This window comes from Bos indicus x Bos taurus, chromosome X (genome assembly GCF_003369695.1).
Source record: "Bos indicus x Bos taurus breed Angus x Brahman F1 hybrid chromosome X, Bos_hybrid_MaternalHap_v2.0, whole genome shotgun sequence".
NCBI lineage: Eukaryota > Metazoa > Chordata > Mammalia > Artiodactyla > Bovidae > Bos > Bos indicus x Bos taurus.
In genome coordinates, this window is record NC_040105.1 from 40,850,756 (window position 1) to 40,874,716 (window position 23,961).

The following is a 23,961-nucleotide window of genomic DNA, read 5'->3' on the forward strand; positions in this document are numbered from 1 at the left end:
ATAGAGTTTTCTCAACAGGCAGCCTGGATTCTGCAGAAACATATTAACAGGCTAATTATTTTCTAGTTTTTTGAAATATGAATGGAAACTTCTTTTAACAGATATTAAATTTTATTCTTATCCTTTACTAATGATGGCACTGCATGGAGCACATACAAAGATAAACTTATCAGTGGAGCAGAGCTCACATCTCTATGCAGACCCTCAATGATACATGAGAAGATTACATGCCAAATTAATCTCTCAAAAGGGTAGAAGCAGAAACAAATCAGAGGGCAACCCAAGATTCTCGATGTGCAAGAATCTTGCAAAGTGGGTTTAAAACTTTTCTGGGTGACTGATACACTTTCCTCCTTCAGAGAGAATCCCTACAAATGAAGACAACATCACAAAAAGCATTGGGGAAGGAAGAAATAATAAATAGTGCTGCACTTATTGAAAATAGTATTGTGGTTATTTAAAAGAAAATAAAAAGCCAATTTAGAGATGGTTGGATGGCATCGACAATGGACATGATTTTGAGCAAACTCATGGATGGTGATGGACAGGGTAGATGGTGATGGACAGGGAAGCCTGGCGTGCTGCAGTCCATGGGGTCGCAAAGAGTCAGACACGACTGAGCAACTGAATAACAACAACTTGTATCATACCCCTCAAAAATTCCAAGTGGATCAGAGTTAAATGTAAATAATGAATGCATTAAAACACTAACTCATCTGTGGAAGGGAGAGGACTTCCTGTTAATAAAATAGAAATAACCATAGGGAAAGATGCATAGTTTTGACTTTAAAAAGTAGACTATTTTGGGGGGGTGTCAAAAACTGTAAACAAAAATAAAAGCTAAAGCACAAAGTGGGAAAAATATTCACAACAGATATGACATTTACTGGAGAGTCTTCTATGTCAGGCACCAAAGGACACCATAAACTTCTAAAGAAACTTGTATTTTTGATCAGAACAAAGCGATTGAATCTCACTATATAATCTGAATTATGTCAACTTGGTTGAGATAGACTCTCACAATGGATGATACAGTGTCCTTTTTCATAGATACTTGACCCAGTTGAGAACACAATTCCTCTAAGTGCCTCAGTTTGGTTGTGATTTTCAAATTTAAGATGTGGAGGGCTGGTTTCATGGTGGTTTCACAATAGACCCTATGCTAAAAAGAAGTGCTAGGTTTGTCCTAAACTTCTATTTTGCCCCTTCAAGTTCACATACAAGGGAGTAGGCAGCAAGGTATTGAATAAAATATATTTGTTGATGTGCCTTTTACTGTGCTGGGTGCTTGACATGCATTAAAATCATTTAGTCCTAACTGCATTGTGATGGAAGTATCAACTGCATTTTTCATGCAAGTTGGTAGACTTTTATTCCATAGGCACTATCTCTGCTAAAACACTGCTTTTCATTTTGCATTTTATTTTGCCCAAGCAAAATGGTAATTACTGAGATGTCTTCTGTTATTAAAAAAACACATCATACATGGGCATTACTATGTAGTTAGGGCAAAAAATCTGCTATTACTCATCAAAAGTATGTGATATAAAAAAACCAACATCTTAAAAAACTAGTTTTCTAGCTATCACACATTCATACACTCTGTAAAAGCTCTGCCTGAAATATGGATGATTAAATGGTACAAAAGCAAGTTGAACAGAAGGAGAAAAAAAGAAATCAAATTAAAGCATCTCACCCTTATTAATTTTGCTTCTAGCCCAGGAAATGCACAAAGAACCATCCTAAGATAAGCTTTGGAAAGGTTTCTAATTATGGTTTGGATACAGGTATTGATGATGCACAGAATCTCTTTTTTGCTTTAGTAAGCCATACAAGCTATTCCAGGGGCAACAGTGAACTGTTATACTCTGGTTTGGAGAAGGAAATGGCAACCCACTCCAGTATTCTTGCCTGGAGAATCCCATGGATGGAGGAGCCTGGTGGGCTACAGTCCACAGGGTCACAAAGAGTTGGACACAACTGAGCGACTTCGCTTTGGTAATTCCACATATACTCTTCTTTTAGGTATAAAATAGTTCAAACATACAACAAAGCAAAAATACAAAAATACAATGTAACAGGCAGCTAAGCACCCATCAGGGAGATTGTGCAGATGTCAAATGTTTGGGCTGTATTCACTTGACTGTTTCCTTGTACCTATACATAATCTAAGAAGATATACTAGAGCTCATCTCGAGGTTGCTGCTTGCCTAAAGTTAGTGTATATTTCTCTGGTGTACATGTTTACCCTATTATAACATATGTAGGGAGAAGGTGATAGCAGCCCACTCCAGTACTCTTGCCTGGAAAATCCCATGGATGGAGGAGCCTGGTGGGCTGCAGTCATGGGGTCGCGAAGAGTCAGACACGACCGAGCGACTTCCCTTTCACTTCTCACTTTCATGCACTGGAGAAGGAAATGGCAACCGACTCCAGTGTTCTTGCCTGGAGAATCCCAGGGACGGGGAAGCCTGGTGGGCTGCCGTCTATGGGGTCGCACAGAGTCGGACACGACTGAAGCGACTTAGCAGCAACATACATAAGTGGTACGAATAACAATGTACATTAGCTTTTGTTTTAAAAATTTACACAAACAGTATCTTACTAATACACCCTTTTGTAATTTTTTTCACTCAAATTGTGTTTATGTGGATATATGAAGGTCCCCCTCATTCATCTTCACAGATGCATAGTGTTTATTGTGAGAACAAACAACCGTTTGATTCTCCGTTTCTCCTAACAATGGGCCTTTAGGTGGTTTCCACAGTTTTGTTATTAGAAACCACGTTCAAGTGAAGTCTCCTGCGCGCATGTGTGGAAGTTTTCTATGGCTGACACCGAGAAGTAGAAATGCTTGGTTGTAAAGGGTATACACATTTTCATTTTATTTCACTTGTGACGAACTGCTCTCTAAAGTGATTTTTATCAATTTATACACCTATTCCACCACTAGTAAGATGAGAGTTCCTCTACCCACATCGTCACCAATACTTTAGTTTTATCAGATTTACTAACTTTTGCCAATCTGAGAGGTGCGAAATGGCATCTCCCCAGGGTTTTAATTTGCATTTCCTTGATTACAAGTGAAAAGGAGCAGCAGCATCTCTTTGCCCATTCATGTTTCTTCTTGGGTGAATGATCTATTCATATCTAAACCTCCTTCCCTTTTCCCTATAATGAGTTGCCTGTATTGTTTTCTTCTTTCAAATCATTGACATAATTCTTTAGATATTCTGTATACTAATCTTTGGTTCTTTATATGGGTTGCAAATAACTTCTACCAGTCTGAGACGTGTCTTTTACTTTGCTTATGGTTTCTTCTGCCAGTCACCACAAGGAAAGGAAGACATTTTCTAATCAATAAATCTAGAGGAACCCTGGCCTTCTGGAATACAGACACCCTTCAAGGACCAAGCTAAAGAATTTGTAGATGAAATGATCTTATAATCAGACAGCTTAGCATTTCATTCAGTTACAGTACACAGGAGTGCAAATGAGGTGTCCTTTGAGAAGAAAAATGTTTCCTGAGTGTTAACCTACAAAATTCAAACATGTTAGTATAGACATGCAAATTATTTTAGAGGGATAGAATGTCTCCTAGACCAGGAGTAGATCTGTTAAATGTATCAACATATTTAAAGAAAGAACTGGCCATTCACTAGCAGGTGAGAGAAACTTGGAAGAAAAAGTGAGGTGGAGACTATGAAGATGTTGGTATTGCCCATCCGCACAGAGTCCAGGAGAAAACTCTTAATCAATGGACCAAGAATATTATCACCCCACTGGTAAGGCCACAGTGAGGATTATGGTGGGGCTGGATCCAATTGGTCTTCTTAGCCTAGTGACATTAAATATTAGATAATGATCTAGGAGGCAGCATAACAGGTTCATAGGGCAGCTGCTGCAACCAGACTGACTGAGTTCAATTTCTTGCTTCATCACTTACTATGTAACCTTGTACAAGCTCTCTTTCCTCTACTGAGAAAATAAGAATAATAGGAATACCTAACTCATAGTGTTGTGAAGGCTAAATGAATGAATACATGTTCCTAGCCATTAAGAAACATTCAATGTATGTTACTGAAATACTCAAATGCCAAAAGAAAGACAGGGGAAATATACAAAATGGAATGGTCAGAAGCTTAAGATAAACATCAGAACTATGAAGATACACAGTGGAAGCTGACTTGGACCAAATGAGGTGGGGAAAGCACTTAGAAAGGGCAATTGAGCTTTCACCAACAACAGCAAAGTCCAGGACAAGAGCCGTGCAGACTCGTGCTATTTTGTGCTGGTCAGAACCATATTCTGAAACTTGAGCAAGTAGCAGAGCAGAGGAGAAAGGGGTGGTTTGAAAGAATGGGATTATTTAGCCTTAAAGCAGAACACTAAAGGAAAGACAGAACAAAACTGTGTGTGTGCAGGTGCGCGTGTGTGTGTGGCCTCAGCGAGCAAGCAGAAAGAGGACCAGTGAAGGACAGGAGCTGCAAAAGCAGCATGTTTCACCTGACTATAGAATAGGAAGCCAGTGAGTTATCTGCTAGCAGAACTATTTCATTATAGATGGATCCTCAGCAGGCTGGGAAGGCAGCATTTTGAGCATTTAATAAGGTTTGGGTCTGATGTTCCTAAGATCTCTTTGACAGAAGTTTTGGGTTTTGCCTTCATAATGAGTGGCAACCAGGGGCCACGGGTGATCTTTGTTGGTCCATCAGGCTGTGCCTGTATAGTCATGGCCTCGGGCTCTTCAGACTGTGCGGCTGAGGTGGGGTGGTGCAGAGGAAGGAGGCTGCTTGCTGTATGGTCAGTGGTCCCCAAGCAGTTTTCCAGAACTTTCTTTTGTAGCAGATTTGTTCATTCATTCATTAATATTCACTGCTAGAGAGACTGCTTAAACTCTACCTAAAATAAATCACTGGATTCTGGGAGTTTTGTGACATTTGTTATGTTAGGTGCTCATTGTAGGGTAAGGGAATTAGAGAAGGCGAGGTTCGGAAAAAGAACGAGACTGGCACTTAACAGGAACAGATCACCTTTAATGAGGCGAGAAGGGGCAGCAGTCAGATTAGTGAGCTGTTGCACTAACCCAAGAAAAAAATAAGTATATATAGGCATATATGTGGAAATCTACTGTCTTAAGGAGGCCTGTTCTTCTCCAAGGTTGTTCAGGTTAGTTATCTCTTAAATGGCTGGGGCAAGGAATTCTGGAGATTGGCCAGAGGCTGGGGTCGGCTGGGAGCTGGGTATAATCAACCTTAAGGTCCATTTTTTTCTTGGGGTGAGAGAGTTCTTTGTTTTGCATAGAATGGTGGGGAGGACCCAGAGGGGAGTTTCAACTCCAGGCTATTTTGAGCCGTGTAACTTTCCTTCACTCACGTCTTTGTTTTGTTACTGTCACTTGGCTTTGTTATGTGTAATCAGAGTGGTTGAATAGGTTACCACCTTGGATCCTGAACTGGGAGACAAGACACCTTCACTGTACAACTGCCTCAATGGTATAAACTCAGGTGGGAATGGTAATCACTCTGATGTGTGATTATTTTCAAATGTTATCCAGTGGCAAACTTCTGGACTAAAAGATCTAGATGCCTTCCTTTAACACGGGTGGCAATGCTGTTACAGGCCCTTTCCTGTTACACACATTTCCTTTCTATGTTTCCTACCTCTTCTCATGTTCTATCCCCTACCAGGACCTTCTAGCACCCCCAATACCCTCAACTCTAATTCTTTCCTCTCCTATACTCAGCAGCACCTCTTTCTCTTCCCCAGTTGAGTTTTATCTGTTTTCTGACTTTCTCTTTGAATCGCCTTTCTCACAATGTAGTGTCCTCTTATGTGTCCCCTGATCTGTCGGAAGCAGAAATGTTTCATTATTTGGGTGGAAATTTGGTTTGTACTCAAAAGAAAAACACTGTTTCCGTTATATTAAAAACAACTTTCAGCTGGTTGCAAAGGGAACTGATGGTTTGCATGCATGTTCATATTCAGTTCCCCTTTGTGGCCAGTGAGACTTGAAAAACACTGGAACACACAGGGTCAGCTCTTGTGCAGACTGATTATAGAGTTCCAAATATATGTGGCAAGTGGTGAGAGGAGTCAGCTAAATAAGTAAATAAGGGTCTCATGCTCTGTCAGCTGGCATTTGTGATCCTGCAAATAACTAAACCTCCAGTAATAAGTACAACCTAGCATGGTGGAGGGAACGCTACTAGAGGGGCAAGCTAGAATAATCATCTTTCTATATCCTTTCAGGCTCTAGTATTGGAGATATCTGGGGCTTCCCCGATGGTTCAGATGGTAAAGAATCTGCCAGCGATGCAGGAGACAGGGGTTCGATCCCTGGGTTGGGAAAATCCCTTGGAGGAGGGTGTGGCAACCCACTCCAGTATTCTTGTCTGGAGAATCCCAAGGACAGAGGAGCCTGATGGGCTACAGTCCATAGGGTCACAAAGAGTCAGACACGGCTGAGGTGACTTAGCAAGCAGGCAGGCATTGGAGATATCATGTCCACTTTAGTGTACTGATTCCTAAGATGTTGATGCTCACTCTTGCCATCTCCTGCCTGACCATGTCTAATTTACCTTGATTAATGGACTTAACAAAAATTCCAGGTTCCTATGCAGTATTGTTGCTTACAGCATTGGACTTTACTTTCACCACCAGACACATCCACAAATGAACGTTGTTTCTGCTTTGGCCCAGCCGCTTCATTCTTTCTGGGAGCTATTAGTAATCGCCCTCCACTCTTAGGATCCACTTCTTATAATCAGGTTAGCAGAAAAAGACTTTTCCTCTAGTTTTACTGAAAAGCTAGACTAGTTCTGGAAATAGAAAGGGGCTATTTACAGAGGATAAAAAGTACAAAGGAAAGAGTATGGATTCCTGATACTTTCAATACACCTCTTCATAGAAGAAATGAGCAAAAGAAAATGACAGCTCCAAGACTGAAGCGAGGCACAGTGGGTATGTCTTTGCAAAGTAAAGTTTTCTTTTTGGATGTTATCCAAGAAACAATGGACTCTGAGGCACACATACTGTATTAATCCTTAAGGAAGAGCCACTGTATTGTACTTTGAGGGAAAAAATATAAAAATCTAGTTAGAACACTGCTGTTGCAAGTGCATTAAAGAAAAGATGGTACATTAAAATTCTCTACAGCTCTTCCCATCGAGAAGTGGAGTCTTGGCCCATCTCTTGAGTCTGAGCAGGTACTGTGACTTGCTTTGACCAATAAAATGTAGTGGACATTGTACGCCGTCTGAGCAAAGCCTTAAGAGGCCTCGCAGCTTCCAGTTTTGTGCTCCTGGAACCCCAAGACCACCACAGGGTAAATAAACCCAGGATGAAAAATTACATGGCGAGAGATACTTAGCCTGTACCACCATCTCAGCTGAGGCTCCAGACATGAGCGAGGCCATCGGAGACCACTGAGGCTCAGCTGAGCTGCCCGATAATGAAGAAGCTGCATGAATGACCCCAGAACAAATTGCAGGACTGAGAATGAACCAATGGTTGTTGTCAGAAGTCACCAAGGCTAGGCGTGGTTTGGTATGCAGCAGCAGATAAATGATGCACATAACATTAAAAGTACGTATGCCATTAATTTCTAAAAGGTGACAACAAATATAGTAAGTAATTTCATTGACAAAAAAGACAATGCCTTGAATTATTTTGCTTAAAAGCTGTGTGTGTGTATCTGGGTATGAAGGAGAGAAGGGGAGAAATTTATTTTCCAAACCACTGAAGTGGGGAGTGGAAAGCCTATTGAAGATTTAGTAATGAACAATGTGTTGACAGAGATAAAAACAAGCATATGCTGTGTGATGAGGCAACTGGTTAGGTGATCTCTTAAGAGGGGATCTACAGAGTTTCTTAAGCAGACAGGAAGAAGTGACTACAGGGGAAGGTCAAGGTAATTTCTCCCCTGCTTTCTTCATTAGGTAAAAGACCTTTTAAATGACATCGATTAATAACATGACGCGACATGCTGTTTTCATTACAAACCTTTTAGTATTATTTGAGTTTACAAAACTATGTCCATGAATTGCTATGATTAAAAAAAAGTTAAGAAAAGCTACAGATATGAGAAAAACTTTCATATAATAAAATGTCAGACTTTCTTTTTACCACTACGGTAACTGTAGTTGTGAATGACTTTACGAAGGTAGTGCTTGTGGTAATCACTAGTATAAAGCAAAACAAAATCTCCAAAGGACATAGCCTATTAAAGACAGATGAGTGTCAATGGGTTTTCAGCTTAAGGACAGAAATCCATTGTCCATACAATGACTTTTATCTTACCACGTTTAAAGTGTTTTCCAGCTACGAAAATAAAGAAGTTTATCATTTTCTCAGAGCTTAAAAAAAAAAAAAAACCTAAACTTTTAAATTGTTCTAATTTTCTAGCTGGAAGATAGTGCAAAGCAGGCAGCTTATGCTTCAGCCTTTAACAGCAAAAGAGGTTTAACTAGGGCTGGTAGTAGATTGCCCTCTACTGGTCAAAGCATCACCAAAGAAATGATTCTCTACAGACTTTTTCCTGTGTTAAAATTTAACTGTGGTTGCTTCTTTTCAATTTTCTCTACCAAATACTTTTGGTGATATGGAATTCCAGAGAACTTATGTTTCCTGGGTTCAATATTTATTTGTAGGTTTATTAAAACTACATTTTAGACTGGCTTTTGATGGAGGAAGAACAAGAGACTACATGGTAATATTAGAAAATATACCACACATAGTACAATTTGAGAAATATCTAATGAAACACCAACACTTGATTAGAGTGATACCTTAAAATGACTACTTCAAGTCTAATGTATCTCTACCAGTCAAAATATTATGAAGACACAACCACCAATATAAGAAATGATTCAGACAAGGATCACCAATGAATGCTAAAATCCACTGGGTAAAATGGAGAAAAATATATTTAGAGAGTCTCAAAATATGACACCCTCAGATTACTTATCAATTACAAAGGGCAAAAGCACTTCTCCAGTATAATGGAGAAGTGAAGTGAAGTGCAGTCGCTCAGTCGTGTCCGACTCTTTGTGACCCCATGGACTGTAGCCCACCAGGCTTCTCCATCCATGGGATTTTCCAGGCATGAGTACTGGGGTGGGTTGCTATTTCCTTCTCCAGGGGATCTTCCCAACCCAGGGATTGAACCCGAGTCTCCCGCATTGCAGGCAGACGCTTTACCATCTGAGCCACCAGGGAATCTGTATAATGGAGAGTTGGCAGCAATTAATAAATGTCCAGATTGAAACATGATACAGTTTTGGTCACCAGGAATATTTGGTCACCTTTACCTAAACAGTCCAGATTCTGGTAGCAGCGAAGAATATGGGATCTGAAGTCATACTACCAGTGACTTCAGTAACAGCCATACAGTATACCAGGTGTAGTACCATCAACAAGTTATTTATCCTCTATGGACCTAAGTCTCCTCACCTAGGAAATGACAGTAATAATGGTACCCATCTCAGAGATATTTTAATTAAATATAGCATAAAAAATAAATGAATTAATATACATATATATATATATATATAAAGCACTTCAGTGGTTATCATTTGTTATTATTATAAATTTCCTAAAAGTGGTTCTCAGGAAAGCTTGTTACTGCAAAACCTGGGGCTCTTAATAAGAGAAAATAAATATAGACACTAATAGGTCGAGAGGAGCTACCCCATGCCCGAGGTCAGGGGTGGCGGCCGAGAGGAGCTACCCCACATCCAAGGAGCGGTGGCTGAGCGGGCGCAGGAGGGCCTACAGGAGCTACTCCATGTTCAAGGTCAGGAGGGGCGGCGGTGAGGAGATACCCCTTGTCCAAGGTAAGGAGCAGTGGCTGCACTTTCCTGGAGCAGCTGTGAAGAGATACCCCATGTCCAAGGTAAGAGAAACCCAAGTAAGACAGTAGGTATTGCAAGAGGGCATCAGAGGGCAGACACATTGAAACCATAATCACAGAAAACTATAGTCAATCTAATCATATGGACCAGAGCCTTGTCCAACTCAATGAAACTAAGCCATGCCCTGTGGGGCCACCCAAGATGGGCGGGTCATGGTGGAGAGGTCTGACAGAATGTGGTCCACTGGAGAAGGGAATGGCAAGCCACTTCAGTATTCTTGCCTTGAGAACCCCATGAACAGTATGAAAAGGCAAAATGATACTGAAAGAGGAACTCCCCAGGTCGGTAGGGGCCCAACATGCTACTGGAGATCAGTGGAGAAATAACTCCAGAAAGAATGAAGGGAAGGAGCCAAAGCAAAAAGAATACCCAGTTGTGGATGTGACTGGTGATAGAAGCAAGGTCTGATGCTGTAAAGAGCAATATTGCATAGGAACCTGGAATGTCAGGTCCATGAATCAAGGCAAATTGGAAGTGGTCAAACAGGAGATGGCAAGAGTGAATGTCGACATTCTAGGAATCAGCGAACTGAAATGGACTGGAATGGGTTAATTTAACTCAGATGATCATTATATCTACTACTGCGCACAGGAATCCCTTAGAAGAAATGGAGTAGCCATCATGGTCAACAAAAGAGTCCAAAATGCAGTACTTGGATGCAATCTCAAAAATGACAGAATGATCTCTGTTCGTTTCCAAGGCAAACCATTCAATATCACAGTAATCCAAGCCTATGCCCCAACCAGTAACACTGAAGAAGCTGAAGTTGAACAGTTCTATGAAGACTTACAAAACCTTTTAGAACTAACACCCAAAAAAGATGTCCTTTTCATTATAGGGGACTGGAATGCAAAAGTAGGAAGTCAAGAAACACCTGGAGTAACAGGCAAATTTGGCCTTGGAATACGGAATGAAGCAGGGCAAGGGCTAATAGAGTTTTGACAAGAGAATGCATTGGTCATAGCAAACACCTTCTTCCAACAACACAAGAGAAGACTCTACACGTAGATATCACCAGATGGTCAACACCGAAATCAGACTGATTATATTTTTTGCAGCCAAAGATGGAGAAGCTCTATACAGTCAGCAAAAACAAGACCAGGAGCTGACTGTGGCTCAGACCATGAGCTCCTTATTGCCAAATTCAGACTTAAATTGAAGAAAGTAGGGAAAACCACTAGACCATTCAGGTATGACCTAAATCAAATCCCTTATGATTATACAGTGGAAGTGAGAAATAGATTTAAGGGCCTAGATCTGATAGATAGAGTGCCTGATGAACTATGGACTGAGGTTCGTGACATTGTACAGGGGACAAGGATCAAGACCATCCCCATGGAAAAGAAATGCAAAAAAGCAAAATGGCTGTCTGAGGAGGCCTTACAAATAGCTGTGAAAAGAAGAGAAGCAAAAAGTGAAGGAGAAAAGGAAAGACATAACATTTGAAGGCAGAGTTCCAAAGAATAGCAAGGAGAGATAAGAAAGCCTTCCTCAGCGATCAATGCAAAGAAATAGAGGAAAACAACAGAATGGGGAAGACTAGAGATCTCTTCAAGAAAATTAGAGATACCAATGGAACATTTCATGCAAAGATGAACTCAATAAAGGACAGAAATGGTATGGACCTAACAGAAGCAGAAGATATTAAGAAGAGGTGGCAAGAATACACAGAAGAACTGTACAAAAAAGAGCTTCACAGCCCAGATAATCACGATGGTGTGATCACTCACCTAGAGCCAGACATCCTGGAATGTGAAGTCAAGTGGGCCTTAGAAAGGATCACTATGAACAAAACTAGTGGAGGTGATGGAATTCCAGTTGAGCTATTTCAAATCCTGGAAGATGATGCTGTGAAAGTGCTGCACTCAATATGCCAGCAAATTTGGAAAACGCAGCAGTGGCCACAGGACTGGAAAAGGTCAGTTTTCATTCCAATCCCAAAGAAAGGCAATGCCAAAGAATGCTCAAACTACCACACACTTGCACTCATCTCACACGCTAGTAAAGTAATGCTCAAGATTCTCTAAGCCAGGCTTCAGCAATATGTGAACCGTGAACTTCCAGATGTTCAAGCTGGTTTTAGAAAAGGCAGAGGAACCAGAGATCAAATTGCCAACATATGCTGGATCATCAAAAAAGGAAGAGAGTTCCAGAAAAACACCTATTTCTGCTTTATTGACTATGCCAAAGCCTTTGACTGCGTGGATCACAATAAACTGTGGAAAATTCTGAAAGAGTTGGGACTACCAGACCACCTGACCTGCCTCTTGAGAAACCTATATGCAGGTCAGGAAGCAACAGTTAGAACTGGACATGGAACAGCTAGCTGACTGGTTCCAAATAGGAAAAGGAGTACATCAAGGCTGTATATTGTCACCCTGCTTATTTAACTTGTATGCAGAGTACATCATGAGAAACTCTGGGCTGGAAGAAGCACAAGCTGGAATCAAGATTGCCAGGAGAAATATCAATAACCTCAGATATGCAGATGATACCACCCTTATGGCAGAAAGTGAAGAGGAACTAAAAAAAAGCCTCTTGATGAAAGTGAAAGAGGAGAGTGAAAAAGTTGGCTTAAAGCTCAACATTCAGAAAACTAAGATCATGGCATCTGGTCCCATCACTTCATGGGAAATAGATGGGGAAACAGTGGAAACAGTGTCAGACTTTATTTTTTGGGCTCCAAAATCACTGCAGATGGTGATTGCAGCCATGAAATTAAAAGACGCTTACTCCTTGAAAGAAAAGTTATGACCAACCTAGATAGCATATTGAAAAGCAGAGACATTACTTTGCCAACAAAGGTCTGTCTAGTCAAGGCTATGGTTTTTCCAGTGGTCATGTATGGATGTGAGAGTTGGACTGTGAAGAAAGCTGAGCGCCGAAGAATTGATGCTTTTAAACTGTGGTGTTGGAGAAGACTCTTGAGAGTCCCTTGGACTGCAAGGAGATCCAACCAGTCCATTTTGAAGGAGATCAGCCCTGGGTGTTCTTTGGAGGGAATGATCCTAAAGCTGAAGCTCCAGTACTTTGTCCACCTCATGGGAAGAGTTGACTCATTGGAAAAGACCCTGATTCTGTGAGGGATTGGGGGCAGGAGGAAAAGGGGAAGACAGAGGATGAGATGGCTGGATGGCATCACTGACTCAATGGACGTGGGTTTGAGTGAACTCCGGGAGTTGATGATGACAGGGAAGCCTGGTGTGCTACGATTCATGGGGTCACAAAGAGTCGGACACAACTGAGCGACTGAACTGAACTGAACGGAATAGGTATAGGATGTAAGACCTTAGATACTCAACTCTTTACTCATCTTCCTTTGACATCTTTTTTCCCCTTAAGTAACGATACTGACACAGAGCAGCAGACTTACCCTCCAGACAATTTTATCTAGAGATTCCAAAGAAGTGATTGGTAATAAAATGGCCAGGAAATGGTCTTTGGAAGAAAGGGGCAGTGATGAGGGTTCTGGGCACTGATACATGATGCCTTTTTAACTCCCTAAATCTCACTGCAAGTCATAATCCAAGTCACTAGGGTGTAGGTATATGTATATATTTTATACCTGTGACAATAAAATGGCCTAAATTATTTTAAGAATTCTATCATCCAATGTTCCATTTTCAGAAATTTTAGTCTACTTTTGGCTTTTCAAAGAACTTGAAAACAAAAAGGTAGGTAGGTTCTGAAGCATGATATGAACCAAACTTGATTGACTCAAAGATGTTGAAGTTCAAAATTTGACTGTCCTCAAAAATATCTTTGCTTCATCTAATCCAATGCTGAAGTTTCCCTCTTCCTAAAATCTGCGAATTTCCCATCTGCTTTCCAACTGCCACCTCTGTGGAGATTCTAGTTCTAATGACTGCCGCCATGTTTCGATGGTGTGCATTTCTAGAAGACAATGTACCCAGTACGTTCAAGAGTATCTGGAAAGACAAAAGCCAAAGGTGAAGTATAGTGAAACTCTAACTGGCAGTTCCATTTTATGTTTTGCCATTAGACCTTTCTTACAAAAGAAAAGAAAAGAAAGAAAGAAAGAAAGAGAGGGAAGTCACTCAGTCGTGTCTGACTCTTTGCGACCCCATGGACTGTAACCTACCAGGCTCCTCCGTCCATGGGATTTTCCAGACAAGAGTACTGGAGTGGGTTGCCATTTCCTTCTCCAGAGGTAATCACTCTTCTGTGCTATTATACATTTTCACACTTTGGACTATAATTTCTGTTGGTTTTTTTTTTTTTTAAAAACAGTTCTTGAGGGAAATACTCCCAAGCCAGCTTGTAGCAGCAAGTAGAGGATCTTCATACCCTGATTAAGGGTGAGACAGCCATGATTATAGCTGCTCGTGGTAGATGTTGAGGCCTGAGCACAGTGCAACTGGAGACAGAGACAGGGCTGTGGCCAGACACCACATCCTGAAGAGAGCAGGGACCTCAGAGAGCCTTGAACAAACCACAGCTTTGAGTAACAGGTCTCTGTTTCAATCCTCCTAGAGGTAACTGCTGGCTTGGGTGTGCAGTGAACTGGATAAAGGTTTCCACTGCCCCCTCATCCCACTCCCCCTTGAAGAAATAATTATCTTGTGACTGTGAAGTTCTAATGTGGACCACATAAGGCATGTCTTCTCTTACTGCACACCAGCCTCCCAATGCCCTCAGCTTCTGAGTCATCAGAGACAGGGCTTTAAAGACCCACTGTTGCCATTTTAGAAGACACTAAGCTGGTAGGTCAAAATAACTGTCTGGTTTAAGCACAATGTTACAGGTATGACTGAGCTGTTTTGTGTCCTCTGGGTTCTGGCTCTGAGGCAAGTTGAAAAGGGACTCTGTCCTAATCCTAGTGATCCACCAGGAAAGCTTTTTTTTTTTTTAGGAAAGCTCTTATATACCCCTGCTGAATACAGCTCACTGTGGATTGTCAAACTGCACTGGAGCATGCGTGCCCTTTGAACATCTAACATCTCAAAAGCAGGAAACTTCATACATGGCAGGACTTACACTCTGGGGAATTACTCTAATACCTCAAGGAGTAAATCATAAGGGTCAGAGCAGAACACTGAGGAAGCCAGTATTTGGCAGAGGCTATAGGAAGTAATTAGAATTGGTTAGGCAAGAGCATTTAGACTTGGAAACAGAAGCAGAACTTTGAAGAAGAGAAGCATGGGAAAGATGAATGAGAACCAAAGAAAACTATAGGTGACCTAAATGAGAAAAGTCCAAGGGGTCACTTTGACAGAGAACTTGCAATTCTTGACATTTCTGCCTGAGCTATATTTCTGGTAATTCTCTGACATCCACACCTTTTACCAATTGCATGAATACTGCCCAGTGTCTTAGAAAAATATAAATAAAATTTTCCTTCTATTTCAATTAGGGAACTCAAAATCACTAAAATCATAAAGACTTTATACTGATATTGACAGAATAAAAATTAGCTTAATGAAGTCCAAAGTTCTCCAAGAAAGAATAAAATTGGGCTTGAGTTCTCCCAGTCAATTCTGCTACCTCAGAGCCTAGAAACCCTGTCTATGAATAAAAGTATTGAAAACTTGACTCTAGTTTACTTATCCTTATTGACTCTAAAAAAACCAGTAATTGCTGCTAAGGGAGAGGGTGAGGTTGGAAAAAAAAAAACAAACCCCAAACATGTACCTTAAAGTAAATTTACTAGCTGTGCCACCTTGGGCATGTTATACTTCTTCAGTGACCTCCACACACTACTGGAAACACAGCAGTAACTCCAACAAACATTTGTGAAATGAACTGCACTGTTTAAGAGAACTACAGAGCATTAAAAAAAAATCAAAATAGAGGAAGAAAAGGTGAAAATTACACCTATCCAGGCATTCTTGCCAGATAAATTATGTCATCTGACTATCATTTGAAGCAGTACTTCTGACTCTTCCTTGGTTCAATGGTTGACTGCCATCTGTGGTAGCCAGCATCCAAGATGGCTCCCAACGACCATCATCTGCTGGTATTTATACCTCCCACACTGAATCCCTGCTGGCTTTAGGAGACCAACAGAATACTGCAGAAGTGGTGGTGTTGACTTTAGAGGCTAGATTTTTTAAAAAGGCATTGAAACTATGGTCTTGTTCTCTTCAATTACTTGCTCTGTGAGGACAGATGGCTACGCGACCTTGGGCAACTTATGTGACTTTTCTGAGGTTCAGTTTTCCTCACCTATAAAATGAAGATACTTATTTCACAGTATTATTTCACAGAGTATTGTGAAGACTAAATAAGACATGCATGTAAAGCATTTAACAGGATGCCTGGCACATAACAGGCTTTCATTAAATGAGGCTAATACTAGTGGTGGTGGTGACAGAAGCTGCAGTAGCAGCAATTAATTGGATGTGAGATGCAAAGGAAAGAGAGGAATCAAGGGTGATTCCTAGGTTTTTAGCTTGAATAACTGAAGAAGTGATGGTATCATCTACTGAGTTTGGGGACAATGGAAGATAAGTTGTAGAGAGTAAGGACATTCTTTTTTCTTGGGCTGAAGGTGCTTAACCCTCAAAAAGGTAATACCAAAATTATCTTTTGATCACTTATAAACAGGATTCCTTTTACATTCTTTCTTCTCTAAATTATTTCAAACTGTTTTATAAAAATTTTATTAATTGGTAGAAAATTGCTTTACAATTTTGTGTTGGTTTCTGCCGTACAACAATGCAAATCAGTCTATATATATCCCTTCCCTCCCTCTCTCTATCCTACCCTTCTAGGTCATCACAGAGTGCCAGGCTGGGCTCCCTGTGTTATTTAGCAACTTCCCACTATTTCACACGTGATAGTATGTACGTCAAAACTACTTTCTCAGTTTGTCCCACGCCCTCTGTGTCTACAAGTGCATTCTCTACTCGGTTCATCAGTACCACTTTTCTAGATTTCATATATATGTGTTAATATGCGGTACTTGTTTTTCTCTTTCTGACTTACTTCACTTTGTAAAAGAGCCTCTAGGTTCATCCACCTCACTACAACTGACACACATTCATTCCTTTTTATGGCCAAATAATATTCCATTGTATAAATTTATCACAATTTCTTTATCCATTCATCTGTTGATGGACATCTAGACTATTTTTTGTTCTAAATAATTTCTTCCTGGAACATGAAAAATTGTTGAAATAAAAATGATAGGAATTCCAGAGGCCAGACTACTTCAATCAATGGCCATGTAACCCCAGATGAGTCACTGTTCTTAATTAAATGATGGCAAGCATTGCAAAGATGAATAACAGCAGAACAAAATCCAGACACTCAGGTAGTCCTCATTATTATTTTAAAGAGAAATATTAGCAAGCATTCGGGTGAATTTATCCAATCAAGAAATAAGATAGCATGACGGGTTATGAGAAATGGCAAAGTATGTTTCTTAATTTTAAATGAAGATTGTTACAGATAACTGAAGTGCTTGAGCCTGATGAAATTAGATTGCTGTTCCCATCCTCAGACTCCCACTGGTTTAACTATGGTACTTAGCGTTCATTTAGTTAATGGTTAATAGACTGATGAAACAATCCTGTACCTCAAATTGGTTTCACAGTTCTTTATATTGTAATATAACTATTGATTTGAGGCATATTTGGTCTTCAGTTTTGGCACTTTCCAGGATTTCCCAAATTCATAATGAAATGCTCCAATGTACTGCTTTTGAATCTGAATGGAGGCAGCAGAGGACAATCTGAAGTAGAATGGGTCAGTCTATTGGGGAAATGGCAACCTATGCAAGTATTCTTGCTGGGATGATCCCATGGACAGAGGAGCCTGGTGGGCTACAGTCCATGGGGTCGCAAAGAGTTGGACACGACAGAGCAACTGAGTGCATGTGCACACACACACCCCCACCCCAAGATGAGACCAAAACCCTTGAGTGTAGGCTGTGCTTACAGTGTACTGCTCTGGGCCTCACTTCTTTATCCCCCAGTTCTACATTTGATTCCAGTAACCTCCTACAAGTAAAACAACTTTGAATTCTGCTTCCCTTTATTTACAATAAAGCTGAGTTGCAAATAAGCCATCCACAAATGATTTTACAAAAAAGTTTGTACCAATATTTTAGAGGGTTACTATGGAATGGTTTCCTCTACCACTGTATTTTTACAAAAGTAACTAGCCACGGGGACTAAACCTTTGAACTTAACTTCTGCCAAGCATGCTAATGAAGCTAAGTGAGGTGTAACCGGTTCATGAAATAATAATAAGGAAGCACAGTATATATATTGTCCACCAACTTCCTCCCACTATAGAAATAGAGAAATGAGTTTTTTTTTTTTTCAGAAGGTAGTTGCTACATTCACCATAACTATCGAATTTCTTCAATACTGCGTTTAATTTCCTTTCTTCCCACTGTAGTTGGTGTCATGCAAGAATCTATTTTCCTTGAGTAAAACTGAAAGATAATGGAAGACTGATGATCAGAGAATTATAAATCTGAAATTGAGCATCACCACCCTGAACAACAGAGCCTTGGCTGGCATAAACTACTGATACAGGTAAGACTGATCACTCAGTTTGAGCTTAAAAGTTAACTCTTTATATAAAAACTCTAACAGGATTAAAATGTTTACATTTGAAAACTGATCACTAAGAAAGGTCAGCATATTAATTATGTAGGTAACCGCTAGTAGCTAAAGTTAGAATTGTAGACATCTTTCATTTGTCAAATTAGCAGAGGTACAATGTGTTACAGGACTGATTCAAGACAGGCATTCTGCTGAGCGGAACGCAGACTTGCACACATTTTCTAGAGAGCCATTCTGTATATGTAACATGTGATTGTTATTTGATTTCTTAAGCCTTATGGTTTCTAAATTTTAGAAAATAATTATCTAGCAGTTTTATAATCAAACTTTACTTTTAAAGGAGAGGTACCTAGTAGATACAAGCTTGATGTTTGGCAAGCTAAAGATGGTCAACTAGTTGTTGTCTGTTATACTGAAGGTGCCTCTAGAGTCTCAAGGTCATCCATCCGAAAAAGCTAGCCTCTGTGAAGGTCTTTTTACCTCTCCTCTGTTCTGAAGCATCTGCTAGGGTGAAACAGAAAAGCAAGGCAATGGTAATGAATAAGATGGTGACAGATGCCCTAGTGGTGGTCTAGCTTTTTTTTTTTTTTTTTAAAGAATACTATCCATTAATACAAAAGCACCACCTTTATAGATTTTAGAACACAACGCATTTTCTATACAAGGCAGTAGCTAGTGTTTTTCTTTAACATCATCACAAAAGGAAGTTCCATTTTTTATGTAATATAAACAACCACTTTGATCAGATAATTGTTTTTCTTAAGAAATAAACTGGCTAATTTCACTGTCTGATTTTTAAATCAATTTCCATTTGCCAGGCTGTACTGGACTCAGATACAAACTCACTCTGAAGCATATGCATCATTTTCTAAATAAAAATTGCAAAGCAACAAAATAACATGATAGACACTGGTAGACATTAAGGGTCTTAGTATTTGAACCTACAGATACCCAAGCTTTCAAGCCTTTGAGTGAAGATTGGTTTAAAAAGTAATTTCAAAAATACAGTGCTATATTTTGGGAAAAATCCCTACTTTTATAATCTAAGATGCAAAAAATATAATCTGATGCTGAAGAGGGGTAAAGAGTAAAATATTCCTGAGGGGCTAGGAGCATATAAGAATCTCAGAAGGCACTGTACAGCAAAAAAATTTTGTGTTTATCAAAAGAGAGAATGAGAAGAAAAAAAACTGAGTATCCTTATTCTAGATTATAAAAGAGTGGAGAATGTGGTACTTAGAAATGTACGGTGAAAAATATGGAGAACTGAAGCACATTCTGAAAAGAGCTCATGGTTTTTATTTGACCAGAATCCAAAACCTTTTCTTATTTCCAACTAAAAGAAAAATAAAGGAATGAGAAAAATATGAAAAGGAGTCTGTATGTGTACCTTTTGAAGCAAGAGACATTTAAAAACAAGACATTAAAAAGGCCAAATCATACCTGCATTTATACTGTGGTTAAAGTATCTTCTAAAAAACAAAAAACAAAACACTTCTCTGAAAAACCAAGGTACTAAGTTACACACAAAAACACATGAGGGCGCTCTAACCAACAAGCAATAGCAACTACTGTTTGATTCAGAATCTTGAACTATATTTTTACTAAAGTATGATAGATGAGCATTAAATATCTGAAATAAGAAATTACTGATGACATCTGGTAAGGACCCTGTTATCCTGGTGTCTATCCTTGGTCACTACATTTTTCTTCTGTTTAATTCAAGATCTTGCCTGAATGTTGATACAGAATTAAGTTTACTTCTGAAATACAAAAAGAGACTCTTCTAATAGTACTGGATTAGAGAGAAGCTCTTTAACTTAGCCATGAAAAGACACCATTTTAAAAAGTACTTATGGACAATTAAGGTGGTAATTTGGAGAAGGAAATGGCAACCCACTCCAGTATTCTTGCCCAGAGAATCCCAGGGACAGAGAAGCCTGGTGGGCTGCCGTCTATGGGGTCGCCCAGAGTTGGACATGACTGAAGCAATGCAGCAGCAGGGTGGTAATTAAAAATTGGTCTTGTGTTAACATGACCGCAAAATACTTTTGCAACAGTTTACTTTGGCCAGTAAGTATTGCTTGCAAGTACCTTTAAATTCTAAAAATTACCTTCCTAGGCCAAAATCAATTGTCTTTTACAAACTACCTTAAAATCTAGTATAAGAATTACACATTTCTCTAGTATAAAAGAATAAATCTCAGGCATTTAACTATTTCTATCAAATTTTATTCTTTAGACAAAGGCACCATCCACAATAATCAACTACCTGCTTTTATTTCAATTGGACAATCGTGATTAGAAAAGGTGAGAAGGCATCTCTACTTTCCCTTTCCGTTCACTATATTTATGTTACTATTTTATTTTAGCCAATGCTTAAAAAATTATTCAGTTTAAATACCATTTGTAATTTTAATATTAAATATTTGCAACTCTGTTCTAGCTCCTGTGGCAAAATTCAAGGAAATCTGATATAAATGAGTAACAACTCAACATGTATTCAACCATCCAAGATCTCTTACATGGCTTTACCGATCATTTATACCTTCCTTTGTATCATTGGTCTGTTTGGAAATTCTCTCTCCCAGTGGATATTTTTAACAAAAATAGCTAAGAAAACATCAACACACATCTACCTAGCACATCTCGTGACTGCAAACTTACTCGTGTGCAGTGCCATGCCTTTCATGGGTATCTATTTCCTAAAAGGTTTTCAGTGGGAATATCAATCTCCACAATGCAGGGTGGTCAATTTTTTGGGAACTCTATCCATGCATGTGAGTATGTTTGTCAGCCTCTTAATTTTAAGCTGGATTGCCATAAGCCGCTATGCTACCTTAATGAAAAAGGATTCCACACAAGAGACCACTTCGTGTTACGAGAAAGTATTTTATGGCCACTTGCTGAAAAAATTTCGCCAGCCCAACTTTGCTAGAAAACTATGTGTTTACATATGGATAGTTGTTCTAGGCATAATTATTCCAATTATCATATACTACTCGGTTGAAGAGACCACAAAAGGGGAAGAGACGAAGTGCTATAATTCACAGATGGAACTAGGAGCCGAGATCTCTCAGACTGCAGGCCTCATTGGAACCACATTTATTGGGTTTTCATTTTTAGTTGTCCTAACATCATACTACTCTTTTGTCAACCATCTGAGAAAAATAAGGACTTGTACATCCATTACAGAGAAAGATCTGACTTACAGCTCTGTGAAAAGGCACCTTTTGGTCATACAGATTCTACTAATAGTTTGCTTCCTTCCATACAGCATTTTTAAACCCATTTTTTTTGTTGTACACCGAAGACTGGACTGTCAGCAACTGAATGATTTAATTGAAATAAAAAACATCCTCACCTGTCTTGCATCAGCCAGAAGTAGCACAGACCCCATTATATTTCTTTTTTTAGATAAAACATTCAAGAAGACACTATACAATCTCTTTACAAAACCTGATGCACCCCATCTGCAACCCTCTGATTGATTTCTGAACGGAAAATATCACCAAACAGAAAACTGTTCATATGACCCTACTGGGACCCCTAAATGACGGGTTTAACAGGTCATAGCTTGGTTGAAAATAGGCACCTAGAAAGCCTCTTTGGTTTTTAAAAACAAAATCAACCAACCAACAAACATAAAACTCATTTTATGGTTCTACTTAGAGTGAAAGTTGAGATGAGACTTACAGAGGCAAAAGACAAGCATATTGCAAGGAGCCCACCACATATGAAACCACCAGATGATTTTCTGTTTAAACTCAACCATGGATGCTTCTATGCAAAGCACAATAATTCAAAACTATAGGATAAAGCAGCAAGTGGTTTATGACTTTCCTACTTTCTAGTAATTAGACTACAAGGGTCCATGTATGGGTAATGTATTGTTGGTAACTTTTAAAACGAGTAAAATAAAAAAGTGAATAAGAAAATTCCTCATTTAAGTCCTGTCTAAGTGTATGAATAATGTAGTAAAAAAATCCAAGGTTTTATAAACATATTATTTATTTGGTATTATCCGGTCCACGATCCTGGGAGAAGCAATATTCATTGATTCCAGTATTTATTAAGTAGATGTTATTTATAAATACGCTTAAATATTTGGATTAGGCTTTGTCAAAATAAAAATGTCATTATATGATCTTCACATTTTGTTGATTCTCCTCTGTATTCAATATAAATAATGTTATTAATGACAAACAGTACCTAGCATGTAAATGTGTTCAATTAATTTTTGTGAAATGAATGAATGAATGATAGGCAGTATAACAGTATCACCATTGTGAGACTGGTCTCTGGAGTTAGAGTCCCTAGATTCAGTCCTAGTTCCAACTCTTATTTAGCTGGACAATCTCAGGGAAATCACCCTCTGTAAGTGTTAATTTCTTCATTTGTAGAACAGAAAAATGCTATGTAATTCATAGGTACTATTATTAAGCCAGATGACATTACTACTATGAGTAGCTCTCATTTACTAAGCATGTGCTATGTGCTTACAGGTTTCACATGTATTATTTTAATCGTCACAACCCTGATGTATGCCAATTAACTGATGAAAACACTGAAGTGCATAGTTAAATAAGTCATCTAAAATTTTCTCTAATATCTACCTAAATATTTAAAGAGTAAGCCTTTCTTTATGGTCATTTCTTTCTTAGATGTAATCTTATAAGACAAATGATGGCTATATTCTGTATTATATACAATATAATTAAAAATAAAAAAGAATGTGTGTTTATCTTCCTAAAGAGACCATAAGCAACTTTGGAGCTTTAGTCTATTTTCTATTTCTGCTCCTATGGTACTTGTAATTGCTCGGATAAGAACCAAACATAAACAGCTGAACAAAACTGAAGCTGAATAAACCTGAACTGTAACCTGCTACTTCATTGCTGCTGCTGCTGCTATGTCACTTCAGTCGTGTCCAACTCTGTGCGACCCCAAAAACGGCAGCCCACCAGGCTCCCCCGTCCCTGGGATTCTCCAGGCAAGAACACTGGAGTGGGTTGCCATTTCCTTCTCCAATGCATGAAAGTGAAAAGTGAAAGTGAAGTTGCTCAGTCGGAAACTGCTTAAAGACTCATCTATTCCCTACATGGCAATTTCTTCAGTGCTCAAAAAGAAGTTTAAAGTTAGTTCACATAGCACTCTTAAGCCTTTCATCTCATAGCATGTTTTGTTGCAGAATTTAAAATGTAGAAACAATTAACATTACACAGAAACAAATCTGTGTGATTTTCATTAAGAATAGAAAACAGTAAATAATTTTTCTCCTTTTTTTACTTCAGTGTTTAAATGAGAGAAGAAAATGTTCAGAGAAATATGTGAAAAAACTCATGCTGGCTTCAAATATTTATAGTATACAATTATTCTTTTATAGCAGCAATCTTATTTCTGGCTGATTATTTTTAATTTGCAGAGACAAAGGAAGACCTGGGAACTCCAGGTGACTCCTTAAGTGTTGGCTGTAAACAAGGGTGTCTAATCTAGCAATTTCATAGACA

The 23,961-nt window shown here is 39.1% G+C and overlaps 2 protein-coding genes across 15 annotated transcripts in view; one reads left to right on the top strand and one right to left on the bottom strand.

Annotated features, from left to right (window-relative positions):
• CASK (calcium/calmodulin dependent serine protein kinase) overlaps positions 1–23,961 on the bottom strand; it is a 377,764-nt gene that overhangs the window by 155,542 nt on the left and 198,261 nt on the right. The window lies entirely within an intron of this gene.
• GPR82 (G protein-coupled receptor 82) lies at positions 18,198–22,878 on the top strand. The gene is made up of 3 exons (XM_027534527.1): positions 18,198–18,421; positions 20,694–20,761; positions 20,898–22,878. Exon 3 carries the CDS (start codon positions 20,932–20,934, stop codon positions 21,940–21,942), a length of 1,011 nt encoding a protein of 336 aa, XP_027390328.1. The 5' UTR covers positions 18,198–18,421; positions 20,694–20,761; positions 20,898–20,931; the 3' UTR covers positions 21,943–22,878.

Coding starts and splice junctions, on each gene's coding strand:
- GPR82 (XM_027534527.1), top strand. CDS start 20,932: ATGAGTAACAACTCAACATGTATTCAACCATCCAAGATCTCTTACATG.